Source organism: Carassius auratus, unplaced genomic scaffold, assembly GCF_003368295.1.
Source record: "Carassius auratus strain Wakin unplaced genomic scaffold, ASM336829v1 scaf_tig00000876, whole genome shotgun sequence".
Lineage (NCBI taxonomy): Eukaryota > Metazoa > Chordata > Actinopteri > Cypriniformes > Cyprinidae > Carassius > Carassius auratus.
In genome coordinates this window covers 203,171-218,923 of record NW_020523328.1, presented here as the reverse complement: position 1 = coordinate 218,923, position 15,753 = coordinate 203,171, and the positions used below count along the sequence as shown (strand labels likewise).

Below are 15,753 nucleotides of genomic sequence, written 5' to 3'. Positions count from 1 at the left end.
TACTGTACCGGTTTAAGCTGTTCAATTCAGTCTCATGTAGTGAAGATGTAATGATGAGGGGAATACAGTAGTCCACAAGGACTTAATGAAAATGAGTGGAAGGGTAAAAGTAGCAGATGGCTCACACTGCAGGTGCATGAACTGTGGAAAACATAAAGGGTAGCATGGCAAAAAGAGAAGGAGAGGAGAGAGACAGAGGTGATCATGATGAATGGAGAAGGCAGTAAAGGAGGAGAACCCAGGAGAATCCATTCTGATGCATCTCAGGTTTCCACACCGCTTTTCTCACGAACGCCACTGAATTAAAAAACGCTGAGGAGGAGCGGAACCAACATTTATAAGCATAGTGCACACCTTCAGGTTTAGATAAGACGTTTTTGGAGAGGGTGTGATAAAGACCCTTTCGCTTTCTGGATTGGCAGTGTGGACTTAATTTCAGCTGATAGGGCTAATTAATTGCCATTCAGTTAGCATCATTAGCATACGTGTGGGTGAGGGCCCATGCTAATCATTCAGTTCCTTGCATATCTCGCTGGACTTAACCAAATGACTCTCTCCATGAGGAGTTTTGTTTTTATCGAGTTATTTGCTACTGGGTCATCACGAGCATTAAAAGTGCCTCATTAAGGCAGTTCGGTGTTTCTGTCTCCAATTTCCTTTGCTTTGTCTCGGTCTGTTGCATCATATTTGCTGTCCGTCTGAACTGCAGCTTTTTGTATTTGCTCTTGATAGCCTCTATCCGGGGCTGACATCATTTTGTGAGTAGAGGAGCAAGGCCATGATGTATTTCTCTAGCAGATAGTAAAAGCTTTATGAAGGACTCCACTCTGCATTCATCTTGATAGTCTGTAATTATGTTGTCAGGGCAACTGCTGTTGTGAAGTGGGACATCGAAGGATATATGTGGAGGAAGGTCAGTAGAGAGCACCTGGGGTGAAGTGTCTATGCAAAAGAGACTCAGAGGAAATTAAAAAATATTTTTATTAAGAGACATATATCATGGCTATCTGTTTTACTTAGGTCCAGATCTGTTACCAGTCGTAGGATTATAAAAGCAGTGCACCTGGTGACGCTGTTTAAGGTGACAGAGGAACTAGGCCTTTTGTGAATATAGAAGAAGTTTTAGATCTTTGAGTTAAGCTCATAAAAAAATGGGGCAAAAACAAAAGTGCTGTATTTATCATTTTGTTCAGTGTATGTAAGAAACGATGCACCATGATACAAATGCCAACGTTTATCACGATGCACACTTTTTCAATTGATGCATTCCATCATTTATGCCGATTCACCGATGCAAATTGGTGAATCTTACCATCCCAAGTTTTTGGTAGTGTACGTTCTTTTGCTGTAAGTTCGTTTGGCGAAGTGATAATGAACTGTAATGCAGTCAAGCCCTGCCAGGAACTATTTTAGCAGCGTGTTTCCAGAGGAGCAATTGCACAGCTTAGAATGTTCGTCAACCAATCAAATTCAAGCATGGAACATCCTTTCTGTATGAATACAATTTAGAAATGGATATTACTTTTCCCAGAACTTTAATGTCTCACAGTTATTTCAATATTTTCCAACAAAGAATGCTTAAGCACAATACAAGCCAAAGAAGCCACATCCAATTATATTTATATGCAATCTCCATTCCACATAGCTTGATGTGGTAAAACAAAAAGGGATGAAAGACAGAAAAAAAGAGCAGGAGGTGGAGATGAGAGGTGTGAACGGATGGATTTGTTTGTTCTATGTGTAATTCAATAACATTTAATTCCTTTGAACCAAACCATTCCCTGAAGCTTCAAAAAACCGAGTGAACTATATTGATCATTGCTGCTTCTTTTACCATGGAGACATTAAATCAGCTATTAGTTTTCAGCAAATAATGAAAACCTTGTTTATTACTCTCCGTCTGGTTTTGTTTAAGCTGCGGTGCCAAATACAGAATCAGACAGGCGACTGGAGCTGTCGATATCCTGTCTGCATGCACATGAATGGAGAGGCTGCACGAGGTAAAGCAGGTCCTTTGAGGTCGAGAGCTGGTCTGAAAGAGGAAGATGATGCCTTTGCGTGACACTCAGGGAATGCGCAGAATGGAAGAATAAAAGAGAGAACAGACTACAGATGAGAGTAGACAAATATGGATAGAGCAGGAATCAATGTGAGGAAATGTCATACGGTGAGGGGGGAGATGAACGGAGCGGATATTGTAATACTCCGAGGGTGCAAATTAGTACTTTCCTGTTTATCAGTGGGGAAATGTACGAGGAAGCAAACAATGTAAGACTTGAGTGCAAGTGTGTGTGTGTTCTTTAATACAACAATAGACGAGAAGTTAATATTTAGGAACTTACATTTTAGAGACATTGCCAGTTACTTTGTCTATTTCCCTCAACAAAAATAGTTCCTAATGAAATCACAGCAGAATTAACTGTTGCGTCTCTGAGCAATACTGTCACGCTGTCTGGTCTGTGTTTCCCTGGGTGTCCACTAGTGGGCTCACTTCCCTTTAGGCACCTCACCATAGGCACTACAATTCCCACTAGCCTTGTCCCTTCTTCACAGTAATTGCACTCCTGTTAATTGCACCAGGTGCCTTCACTTATTAATCATTAGCCTCCCTATATTAACCAGTCTTTTCCTGTTGTCTGGATGGAGTCCTTTCCTTCCGTGACCCAGTTTTCTCGTTTTCCGAGTTCCTTGTTTCCGAGTTCCTGTTCCTTTGTTTGTTTGTTAGGATTGATTTCTGGTTTTTACCCCGGCTTGTTTGATTTACGATTTGGATTGTCCTTAATAAACCACACTGTGATTCTTTCGTCTCCTGTTTTTCCCTGGGTCTCCGATCATCACAAATACACACTTATCAGTGTTTCTGAGGAAATCGTTTGAGAAAATTATTGAGTGAATGGCTCAGAAAGGCAGTCACTTGTTTAGCTCCTGATTGGATCAGTGTTTTGAACGAATCAGTTGAGTAAATTATTATATAAATTTGTTTTATTCCTGAATGCATTAATGCTCTATAAGACAGAGCATTACAGAGGCAGTCATTTATTTCATTCTTGAACAAATGCTTTTGTATGAATCAGCTTATAAAATGATTGAATGAATGGCTCTGTTAGGCAGCCACTTATTTGGTTCCTGAATGAATCAGTGTTTTTGAACAAATCTACTGAGTAAATTATTGAATAACTTATTAAGACAGTCATGTGCTGCAACCTATTGGTGCGACAATGTAACCTGCAGAAAGAGTCACTAAAAAATCCCCACCACGGACAGACAGTCTGTCTGGAGCACACCAACACAGACAAGCATAGTTACACAAACAGTGAACAATCCCAGTGCTGTTGTTAGACAGTTATATCAGTGCTCTCGGAATGCAGCTCAGCCTGTTAAATCTGAGGACCAGAACAAACTATTGTATAATGGTGCACTTATAAAAAAAAAAAAAAAAAAGTGCGATTGACCTGCTGAGGTCATAAACTCTGTTTACCTAAGACACCCTGGTAACTCTAAACACATGCATTGCCCACATACAGTACATGCACACGGTGAGCACAGCATTCACCGTGACGTAACCGTGATATGTCTGCCAAATATATGTTTAGAGATGATCACACATTCCAGGGGTGTCATGCACCTATTTTTCGCTCAGCTCTCTACTTTCTCCCTATGTTTTAATGGCCACTTCTGATATATTCTGTCTGCCTTTCATTGTTTCTCACTCTCCCTGTAGAGATGTGGTTCGACAGGTGTCAGCGCACAGCTGCCAGTGTGAAACTACAGCCCCTGATATCTGACCCAACTAATGATCTGAAACATCTTTCATTACACGAAACACTCACACGCACATTCACAGTTCCTTGCTTTGAAATAATAGGCTGGATCTTGGAAAACGATTAAACTCTGCATTAAAACATGAACCGTTTCCATGAATGAATGTGAAACAGAAGGAGGATGTGGTCATCTGTGAATGAGAGCACGAGTGATCGAGTCACAGGTCAGTCCTCCACAGGTTCAGTGAAGTCCGAATCTGTTTCCAGCCGTTGGATTATAAGAGCAGTGCACCTGGTGAGGCTGATGAAGGGGACAGAGGAACGGTGTGGAAAAACGGACAGATGGTGGCAGACATTCTTAGAGAGAGTGGGAAAGAGAGGAAGCCGTGGAAGGAGGGGTTGGGGGTGGGGGGTTGGTTGGAAAAACAGCAGCTGTTTGGCACTGAGGAACAGGACAACATAAGATGCTAGAATGAAAGCACACAGCCGATACAGTGTTCTTACATAGCAGATCTCACCGTAAGGCCTGTTTCACACCGCATGCAAAATGAACAAGTTCATGCTAATATTAACACTTATTCACACTTATTCACACTTATTAGGAATCCTAGTGAATCCTAGTGAATCCTAGTTAGCTAAAGTAGTCAATACTTTTTATTCCTGATTTAAATGTTTTAGTATTTTCACTTTCAGGTATACTGGAGCTGTATTTCCATTAAAAGAAACAGTTGAAATTAAATAGCTGCTTTAATGACTTGGTTTGAAGGGACTGTGTAACAAATAGTGTTTCAATGCCAAACCTATTTTTTTTTTTGCCATATATAGCACTGAAAAAAAATTAAAAACAGACAATACATGCTAGGGTTTTATGAAGCAACATAAAAATAAATGGACTGCACTACTCATCCATTGTCTAAAAAACAAAACAAAAAAACAAATACAAAAATACACACACTGGGGCTGATTCGAGTTAAGCAGTAATCCAGAAATGACTTTATTCTATAGAGCCGCAGGTAATGTGAAAGCATGCTGCTGCTACCGTGTGTGGTGTGAAACAGGCCTGACGCTGAGACTGGAACGCTCACACACGCCCCTAATGTTACCATGGAAACACGCAGTGGCCCTTGTAAGTTCCTGCTGGGGAATTGAGCACCTCCTGCTGTTGTTTCCATCAGGGCTGGATCTCTTGCGCACGGCTGCTGATGCTGATCCGGGATGACTGCAGGTCTCAAGGAGGGCAGCGCGTGTCTACACTAATTACTACAGCCTACGAGAACCTGCACTGAGCAGCGAGATGGACAGACAGAGATGAACATGTGGAGGGAGGGAAAAAGGAGGAAGAGATGGAGTGTATGTATACTTGGAAGAGTTAAGAAAAAGCAATAATCAGAGCGGTTACGTGAGCAGCTAGACAGCGTGATCGCTGGGTCCACTGGGCTTTCAACTGCCCTGCATTTTGGCAACATTTAGGTCAAGACGTCTTCAGTTTTTGAAAACATTAAGTAGCTGCGTCGATGTAAATGTGAGGGGGTAAGGAAAGGTATGAAATCACAAATGCTGGTTCGCTTTTGGACCGTAAGTGGGAACAAGACCAGCCTTCATTATAATCATATATCCTTATGTCTACAACAACTCATAGTTAAAAAGACAGGAGAGGAACAAAGATTTTGAAGTAAATAGTAGTGTTTTTATTAAAACTGAAATTGCTGAAAGGCAAAAAAAATTTAAAATCTGCATTTTAATTTTATAAGGAGACTTGATTGGAGAAGGTGGGGAATGAAATGCAGTCTGTATGTAAATGAGAATAATATGCTTTTTAGATTTAGATTATTATTCTAACTTTTTTTAAACATTTATTATTTAGATGGTCTTTATTGGGCTCAGGGGAACGTGGTTATTGCTCAAATTTAAGGTAGCCTACCCAAATACTATTTATGTTTACTTAGCCTATAAGTAGGCTACTTATGTATTTTTAATTAGCTAGGTTAAATATGGATGAAAGTGGTGTTTTAAGGGATAATCAACAGTTTAATAGATCATACTGTACTATGGTTTTACTTCACATCTAATTTTCACAATGAGTTTTTTGTCTACCATAAATAATGTTTTAAAAGTGTATTTTCCATGGTTCTTTAGCTAAATTTAGAAAAAAAATAAATAAATAATTAAATACGGTGAGTAACCTAGTTGGTCATTTTCGCAAAACATTCCAGATAGCCCCCCACCCCCCTCTCCCCCCGGGACTGTTTGAATTGTATGTCCAGGGTACAGATAGAAGAAAGGAGGAAAACAGAACAATCCTCTGTTTCCTCTGGGAAAAGAGATGAAACTGCCATCCTCAGCACTCCAAACCTGAGAGACGGGCTGTTTTGGAGAGCCCTCTTCAGTTGGAATATGTCTTGTTTTTGAAAGCACAGTTACAGACAGCAAAATTACTTTTGGCCCTTTCCTATTTGATTCGCAAGCTGTTTTTCTCTGCGTTGCTGGAGCTGAGATGCTGAAGCTGTTTTTCTCATTTTACTCCAGAGGTACTTCAGTACTCCGTTGCATATTACTAGCAAAACGATCATAACGGCCCACCCGTGCCCCTCTCTCCCTCCTGCTGTGAACAAAGATATATATATATTTGCCAATAATTCAAATAATGTGAGGGAATGTATGTGTGATCAACAGAAAAACGTAATCGATATAACCCAGCTAAGGTCTTTGTTCTTCATTTTGGCATCATTTTTCCTTCCTTTTCACTTCTTTTGACATTCCATCACTTTCCATTTCACCGCCCTCTCGCTGGCAATGGCAAGCTGTCTTTTTTCCACTCAATTGCTCTCTCATCAAGAGAGCACTCTTACATTGATATAATAACCACAGGGTGACATTAGTTCCTTTAAAGACATTCTCTCCTTTGATGGATTTTTTGCTCAACTGACCTTTTTGTTTCTCCTGCTTAAGATTATTTGAACTCTTGCAGGTCAAAAACAAGTGTTGCTGCCTGTCAAAACTCGCTAGTTCAGCCATACTTTGAGTAATTTCCCTTTCTGGGCATCATTCATAAAAACAAAATGAAAAAATACTTGTACGGTTGGATGAATCGAATAAATAAATCAACCTCAAAAGAATGGCTGTTATTAATACCAATCATAACACGACGACTGCCAAAAATCTTTGCACAGCACTTCCACAGGCATGTGTTTTGGACAAGTATCTAAACCTCTTAACTTTTGGTTTCCTAATTCACTGATGACAGATGTACTTAAACTCAACATTCCTACAGGATTCATGATGCACAATAATATCTAATTGATGACTAAAGATGGAAACACTCAGATGCAATCTCAAAGGAAATGTATAAATAAAAGCTTTATATTTTAGAGTGCAAAATTTGTGCTGTCAAATTATTAATAATAATTAACGATTAATAATTAATATTTTTTTCTTAGTGAAGAAAATATTCATGAAAAAAAGAATGAATTAATTAATACTAGTGCTGTCAAACGATTAAATCACATCCAAGATAAAAGTTTTAGAGTTTTGTGTTTGTATTTATATATACATAATAAATACACACATATATTATGTCAATAATAACTTTTATTTCAGATGCAATTAATTGTTTGACATTAATTCATTCTTTTTTTATGAATATTTTCTTCACTAAGAAAAACATTCTAGCTCACTCATTACTACAGTCACTTGCACTGAAAGTAAACATTACATGTAAAATATCTCATTTTTTGCACTAAAGCAGACCTAACTTTTTATAATACTGATAAATAAATGTCAAAAGTTTCCAAACTTGATCAAGCTGAAGTGCAGCGTTTTAGTGCCACCTATTGGAAAATGTTTGTCCATGCATTTGTCTTATTTCATTTGGAGGCATGAAGTTTTAGAAGATTCATTCATGAGAGTGCTTGGTGCATCATCAATTAACAACAATTCAATTCAATTCAATTCAAGTTTATTTGTATAGCGCTTTTTACAAAATAAATCGTTACAAAGCAACTTTACAGAAAATTATGTTTCTACAATATTTAGTAGTAGCTAGTAGTTTGTGCATGTGGCGAGTGGGGCGGGGCCGAGAGGCGTGGGAACGAGGAGTGAGGCCAGGTGTAGTGATTGGAGATGAGCTACACCTGAGCCCCACCTCTAGTATCGAGTCCCACGTAGGAGATGGAAGGATATAAAACTGGAGCGACGACCGTGAAGGACGAGAGAGGACCAGGCCTGGGACGTTATTTTAATGTGTGTGCGTTTTATTTATGCGCACCAGTCGTCCGTGAGGGGCTGGTGCGCCGTTTTGTATTTACTTTTGAATATTAAAATGAGTTTTGATTGTGCGCCGGTTCCCGCCTCCTTCTTCCCGATGAATATGGAGATTTGTATATCATTACAGTGCACATTTGACAGGATTTTAGAAAAAAAAATAATAATAATAATACAAGACGTAGTCAGCTAGACGATGAACTATCAATATTATTAATTAAGTTATTATATGATTCAGTCACACATTTAGCAATAATTGTTAGTTCTGTTTGTTGATTCAAGGTTAGCATCATCTGGGGTCCTCTGAGGGTCAGCATCATCTCTTCTCAGGTTTTCTGGATTCAGACTGGAGCTTGTTTAAATCCTAGTTACCACGGGATGTAAATCCCGTGGCGAAACATAGAAACAAAATACAGACATCATTAGCATAGCTGCTGATCCAACAAAGTAAAATTAGTTTAACCCAAGCTAATGAATAAAAATGCAACTTTGAACAGATGCAACTACACTCACAATTAAAAAGATACATTATTTGAATGCTTGGCGAAAGAGATGTGTTTTTAATCTAGATTTAAACAGAGAGAGTGTGTCTGAACCCCGAACATTATCAGGAAGGCTATTCCAGAGTTTGGGAGCCAAATGTGAGAAAGCTCTACCTCCTTTAGTGGACTTTGCTATTCTAGGAACGACCAAAAGTCCAGCGTTTTGTGACCTTAGGGTGCGTGATGGGTTGTAACGTGGTAGAAGGCTAGTTAGGTACGCTGGAGCTAAACCATTTAGGGCCTTATAGGTAAGTAATGATAATTTGTAACTGTTACGGAACTTAATAGGTAGCCAGTGCAGAGACTGTAAAATTGGAGTAATATGATCATATTTTCTTGACCTCATAAGGACTCTAGCTGCTGCATTTTGGACTACCTGTAGCTTGTTTATTGAAGAAGCAGGACAACCACCTAGAAGTGCGTTACAATAGTCCAGTCTAGAGGTCATGAATGCATGAACTAGCTTTTCTGCATCAGAAACAGATAACATGTTTCGTAGCTTGGCAATGTTTCTAAGATGGAAGAATGCAGTTTTTGTAACATTGGAAATATGATTTTCAAAAGACAAATTGCTGTCTAATATAACACCCAGATTTCTGACTGTAGAGGAAGTAACAGTACATCCGTCTAGTTGCAGATTGTAATCTACAAGATTCTGTGTAGTGTTTTTTGGTCCAATAATTAGTATCTCTGTCTTATCCGAATTTAATTGGAGAAAATTGTGTGTCATCCAATCTTTTACATTTTTAACACACTCTGTTAGCTTAGATAATTGGGAAGTTTCATCTGGTCTCGTTGAGATATATAGCTGAGTATCATCAGCATAACAGTGGAAGCTAATTCCGTATTTTCTAATAATATTACCAAGGGGCAACATATATATTGAAAATAGAAGGGGACCTAGGACGGATCCTTGTGGCACTCCATATTTTACTGATGATAAATGAGATGACTCCCCATTTTAATAAACAAAATGGTAGCGATCGGACAGGTAGGATCTAAACCATCTTAGAGCCTGCCCTTGAATACCTGTATAGTTTTGTAATGATTGCTGATGCTAACTGGCTAAAAGCTAATAGCGGACCCGGGAGATCAAAATAAAACTAGTGATAGCGAGGCGCTCTGATTGTTTTTGTTGTAGAATACAATAGAGGATATATTCACGCGTTATATAAACGGAAACAATGATGTATAAAATTGATTTTTAAGTTAAAAATAGTCAATGAAAAGAATATAGTGACGGAGCTCAAACGCAGTACAGCCGTCAACAGCAAACAGCAAACAGGAAGCCTGCAGGCAATAAATAAGAAATTAATAAGATTTATTCAATACAGAACCTGTTGGGTATGAAATAAAATCCACAGCAGTCTAGTCCAGTTCAGATATAGGCCTCAACTCAACTTGGTCATAATGGTTATATAACATAAGAAATATTTATACCGCTAGATAACAAAAGAAAAATATACACCATTTCAACACACCAACTAACATCTTTACATTAAAGAATTCACCATGTGCCCTGTGTTTCAATCGTTTCGGTGTTCTCTGTGAGCTAGAGGTGTGTGTGAGGGTCTTGAAGCTTCAGAAATAAAGTTCAGATCTGTTCTGATGTGCGTGGTCCTTCTCTCTGGATCTCCTGCATAATAGAGTGGACCACCTCAGATGTAGTACACTGACCTCCCAAATCAGCAGTCTGCAACTGCAGGGACACGTGAAAATAAATGACTTCACAAGCAGAATGTGTTTAGTAGAGATGTAATACTGCAGATGTGTTAGAGTGGATGAAAGGGTATGGACTTGGTGAGATGTATTGCTATAACTGTTTGACGTAATGAGCATGTATTGTATGATACCTGCGTTTCAGACAAAGTTTGAAGAACTGCCTTTCGAATCATCTTGGCATATGCACAAAGCCTAGGAAAGAAGAAAGACAGACCAGACATGAACCGATTGCACAATTCCAGTCCTACAGCTAACTTTTTTTTACTTTTTATGTATAATTATGTTTCATGTAAGTAATGAGGATTTAAAATTGATAAAACCTCCAATGAAAATGATCCAATTAATATTCATAAACATACTTTAAGTGATCCAGCAGCAGGCAGCTTGCCAGAAGTGTGGCCGTAGGATTTGCAATGTTCATGTTAGCAATGCTTTTTCCAGTGTTCCTAGTGGCCTGTATAAAAACAAACAATATCTCATGTGTTCTGTAGTCAATGTCATGGCTGACCAGAATATGCTCTGTTCTTTCTTACGGTCTCAAAGACAGCGTAGTCCTTGCCGTAGTTGACTCCTGGTACTAGACCTGGACCTCCAACAAGTCCAGCGCACACATTGCTCACCACATTTCCATAGAGATTAGGCATCACCATCACGTCAAACTGCTGGGGCTTAGAGACCAGCTACACCAACAAAAACATATTCAAAATACTGGTAAAACTTCACTTGTTACAATGCATTGTAAAGGTATAATGTACACAGAAATACATTAGATATTTTTCTTAAACAATATTAACCAAAGTTAAAAAACATTTTAAAATTTGCAGATTACTTGTTACGTTACTTGTAAGAAATTGATTACTTCTTACAATATTTATAAGATCTTGTAATACATTATAAGGTGCTTTAAACAAGGCATAATTAATGCATTAAAAGTAATTTAGAATGCATTATATATAAAGGCTTCAAGTAAAGTGTTACTAAAAGTATTGCTATTATAAACTATATATTATCTAATAGTGTAATTATGTGTAGCTTTTTTATTTTTTTTAAATATTTTAGGGACATAAGATGCAAATTATGATATAATCTCTATATAAAGTGGATCTTTTTTAATTAGGATTATACTGTCCCTACACAAACAAACCCAAAATAAATTAATAGAGATCAACTATTTGTTATATAATGTAATACCGAAAAATGTAATCAAATACACTACCATTCAAATCTTTTAGGTCAAAAAGTTTTTCAAATTCTCTCTCTTTTTTAATGCATTTTCTATTTTAAAGTATTTTTCAAATGTAATTTATTCCTCTGATGCAAAGCTGATTTTTCAGCATCATTACTCCTGCCTCCAGTGTCACATGAGCCTTCAGAAATCATTCTAATATGCTGATTTGCTGCTCAAGAAACATTTCTTATCATATTCAGTGTTAAAACACTAGTGCTACGTAATGTTTTTGTGCAAACTGAAGCTTTTCTCAGGATTCTTAACAAATAAATAGGTCAAGAGAGCAGCATTTCTTTGAAATAGAAACCTTTTGTAACAGCATACATGTCTAAACTGTTAGTTTCGAACAGCTTAATGCATCTTTGCTGTATAAAAGTGTTAGTTTATTTAAAAAGAAATCTAACTGACCCTAAATTTTGGACTCTAGTGTATCATGCATTTATGTGGTTCACCATTCATCTACCTGCATGGTGGTATTGTCCACGATCATGTTATCAAATATGATATCAGGATATCCAGCCGCCACTTCTTTACAGCTCTGCAAGAAAAGACCATCGCCAACTTTCCTATGAAGCAAAAGAAAAACAATCCTAAACTAATTTGAACCTGCACCACAGGAAACCAATATTTCTGCAAGATATAAGCAGACGTGTTTTGGTCTGGTGATTTGGCTGAAAGTAAAGCAGAGTTCAGTAAGAAGGGACTCTCACATGATATTAGCTTTATGTACTGCCGTGACCTTGCGGCGACCTTTCTCTCTGGCCAAGTTGAAGGCATACTCAGCGATCCGCGATGAATTCACACGGGTTATGATCTTCAGACTCTCCACCACCCCGGGAACATTCTGGAAGAGAGGAGATTTACACTTGAGGAATGAGTGTAATTGGTGTCTTTAAACTATAAGTGACCCAAACACACGGACCTCGTGCTCCAAGCTGCTGTACTCTCCTTCTGTATTCTCCCTAATGATGATCACATCAACGTCTCGGTGTCGGGTCTGGACTCCAGGAAGAGACTGACAGTGCATGACATTAGCATACAGGTCTAAAGATGTGCTGTCAGAGAGTTAAAACCAGTCATTGGATTTACCATGGACAATCAAGTAAAGAAAAAAACAAATCCAAGATGTCTTACCGGAGCAAATTGTTCCTGGATTTATGAGATGGAGGAAGGTTGTGATTAGTCTCTATGTTACCTGTGAAACAATCTTGATTTATACACTGCAATTTAATGGAAAAGTTCACTCAATAATGCTGAAACTATACTCACCCTCAAGCTATTCAAGACGTAGATGATGTATTAGAAACAATCCATCATTAAGGCGTTTTAACTTTAAACCGTCACTTCTGGCCAAAAGTCCATAATTCATAATAATGCTTCCTCAAGTGAGTAAGTCTATGCAATGTTGATCAAAATCAAAAGATATATATTTGTTTAGAACTGTTTTGTATTGTTTTTCGCATGTGCTTGATCTGTGCATATTTCTCTCCCGATTCAGACGGGATGACATTTTGGTTGGTTAAAATACCTTGATGAAAGATTTATTTTTTACAGACATGGAGCTTTTCACTTCAAAAGATGATTTAAATTAATATCGACTTTGAGATTTGCTAAAGATTTGACAGTATTATTAAATTACAAGCGCTTTTAAAGGTTAACTTTAAGTGACTTTGTTTTATGATGACAAAGGTGATCTAAATATAAAATTCAAGGAAATGAACAATTAAATATCCAATGTCAATCGATAACTGATATGGCATCGATTTATTTATAATACCTAATATGCAGCAAACATCTCCGTGGTTGATGAACCATTTGTTCATGCTCTTACCCTTAAGTGCTACTCCATTACGTTTGATTGCAGTAACCGCATCATTGATGTCATCCTCAGAGGAAGCAGACGAATCCACCCTGACAACCTCAAAATCCACAGGCACACAGCAGAACCTGTGAGCATTAGTGAATTAGAGCTCATCTGTAGTGTTTTCTGGTGAAGTCTGTTTATTATAGCGAGCTTCATCTTCAAACCTGAAAAGCTCTCTGACGTGGTTCAGCAGTTCTGGTCCAATACCGTCACCAGGGATCAAAGTCACCGTGTGTCTGCCTCCATATTTAGCAGGAGGAGGCTGATGGGTAAAGATGCAAAACAGACCATAAACAAAAGAAGGGCACAGATCAAGCTCACAATATGAAGTCAAATCTCAGGTACAAGATATATTTTTATTCAGAAAAAATGTAAGATAATATTTTTATTCAGCTGTCACTGCTATTAAATTGCCATGTTGAGATTAATGCATCAAAATACAACACTAGTGTTTTATATTCTAGCGAAGCTCTGAACCAAATACACTGAAGCAACTTTTTATAAGTATGTTTATTGTATGTTGATGACTTGAAACATCAAGCCCAGAAATGACAAATCTCTAGTTTGCAGAAGCAGTACTCACAATAGTCTGTTCGTGGTGGGTTGATGAATCAGAGGAAGTAAACAGAAGTGCTTAGTCAGAGGAGAGAGTCAAATCCATTCTGCTTTGGTTATGCTTACACAAATCAGCTTACAAGCACAGGAGAGAAGCAGAACATCGGAGGAACAGTGGAGATGCATTAAGTGATTAACTACAACAAAGATGTTACCCAGTGTACAGTAGATCACAGGCCCTAAATTAAAGTAATTTCAGATACATAGGAAGAGGGAGTAAGGTGACCGTAAAGGGTTGCAGGAGAAGATAAGTGATGCTGTAAATAGTTTTCATCAAGTAAATCATCAAATGTAGGGCAACAGGGTCAAACATGATCATATCAAGACTTCAGCCCAAACTTACAGTATATGAAGACTTCTTCCTCTGGCAACACACTGCAGGGCTATACAGCTGTCATTATTAGATGACAGAGAAAAGAAGAATTTAATAAGCAGTATTCAGTGTTTTAGCTGGTCCTTCATAAAATAACTAATTCCACACTGTTTTATAATTTTAAACATAGCATGAGAAAAGTCTAAAATATGTAAATAAATGCATTGATGACACCTGTAGCACTTGACATTTGTTGACTGATATTTGAAACGGAGGCTTACGCTTTTTGCGGAGCTCTTTAGTCCGCTCCATGGCTGCAGACGCGTTGAGAAGAGCACGCGCGCTGATCTCGCTGCTGTGCGCATTTTGAACTGAGTTAAGCTCGCAGTTTCAGCAAACAAAACGAAATAAGTGCCGCCGTGCGCTATGTTTCAACCAGCGGCGCTGTTTCACAGTCAGCTGACACACAGTTTAGCGAATTAACTTTTATAACCAAACACTTTTACTTTGGCGCGCTCTAGTGTTGTTTATGTGTATCTTTTTTTTTTTGAGGCGCGCAAACATGACGTCAGTTTGTAGGCCAACCCGTTCACCTTGGGGTTTTGTTTTTAGAATAACGTTTTTCGATCCATGAGTAAATTATGGTAATTCATATTATTTGTAGACACTTCTACGTTTTGTACTACAACATAAATTACATACAGTCGTAGCACTAACATTTTAAGTGAATTTGGTAACATGTTGCTACAAAACTACCTAAAACTACCAAAAGGATGTTCATTTACGTGACGATTCAGACAACCGTTGTAGTAATCTTGGTTGTAAGAAATTATTTTCTAAATTACTTGTAAAGTAGGTCTAGCAAATTTCATTCAAAATAAGATATTGAACATCTTTATGTATTTTTGTGATGTTTTAAAAGACAGAACACTATTTTTTTCTAGCACAGAATGTCCCTTTCCTTATTTTTACACAGAAAAACAAAACAAAAAAAAACAATGCATTTGTTGCATTTGGTTCAGAAGGAAGATATAGGCCTATTTGAAACCCTGTGCCATACATCTGTAAATCAGGGATTTTTTTTTTTTAACGTTTTGATGCCAAGTTCTCTCAAATGTGATGCTATATGGCTAAACATTTTCATATATGAAGACCCATTTGTACCATGTGAAAAAATGTAAACATGTTATTTCACTGAAGCAATAAAATTTATGAAATATTAACTGGAAAATATTTATGATTTATTATGTTATATGTTCTTTCTACATACTATTAGGAAAAGTGTTCTGTTAGGAATATATATATATATATATATATATATATATATATATATATATATATATATATATATATATATATATATATATATATATAGTTAAGTTAAAGAGAAACACTTTAAATTCTTATTTTTTTCAAAGCAGTTTTACAGACAATGGGAGAAGAGGTGA

The 15,753-nt window shown here is 37.5% G+C and overlaps 1 protein-coding gene across 1 annotated transcript; it reads right to left on the bottom strand.

Annotated features, from left to right (window-relative positions):
• Positions 1-9,867: 9,867 nt before the first annotated feature.
• On the bottom strand, positions 9,868-14,873 carry LOC113069107 (isocitrate dehydrogenase [NAD] subunit gamma, mitochondrial). Its single transcript, XM_026242087.1, has 13 exons — positions 14,587-14,873; positions 14,336-14,383; positions 13,961-13,966; positions 13,542-13,639; positions 13,345-13,460; positions 12,648-12,708; positions 12,436-12,568; positions 12,224-12,357; positions 11,977-12,079; positions 10,819-10,965; positions 10,645-10,739; positions 10,417-10,477; positions 9,868-10,262 (listed from the first exon to the last, which is right to left on the bottom strand). The coding sequence occupies exons 1-13, from the start codon at positions 14,668-14,670 to the stop codon at positions 10,158-10,160; spliced, it is 1,191 nt and encodes a 396-aa protein (XP_026097872.1). The 5' UTR covers positions 14,671-14,873; the 3' UTR covers positions 9,868-10,157.
• Positions 14,874-15,753: the final 880 nt, after the last annotated feature.

Excerpts from the sequence above, each read along its gene's own strand:
- LOC113069107 (XM_026242087.1), bottom strand. The coding sequence starts at position 14,670 with ATGCGCACAGCAGCGAGATCAGCGCGCGTGCTCTTCTCAACGCGTCTG. Across the intron at positions 13,461-13,541 it reads CACGTCAGAGAGCTTTTCAG|GTTCTGCTGTGTGCCTGTGG; the intron begins GTTTGAAGATGA and ends TAATGCTCACAG. Across the intron at positions 12,358-12,435 it reads ACAGCAGCTTGGAGCACGAG|AATGTTCCCGGGGTGGTGGA; the intron begins GTCCGTGTGTTT and ends CCTCTCTTCCAG.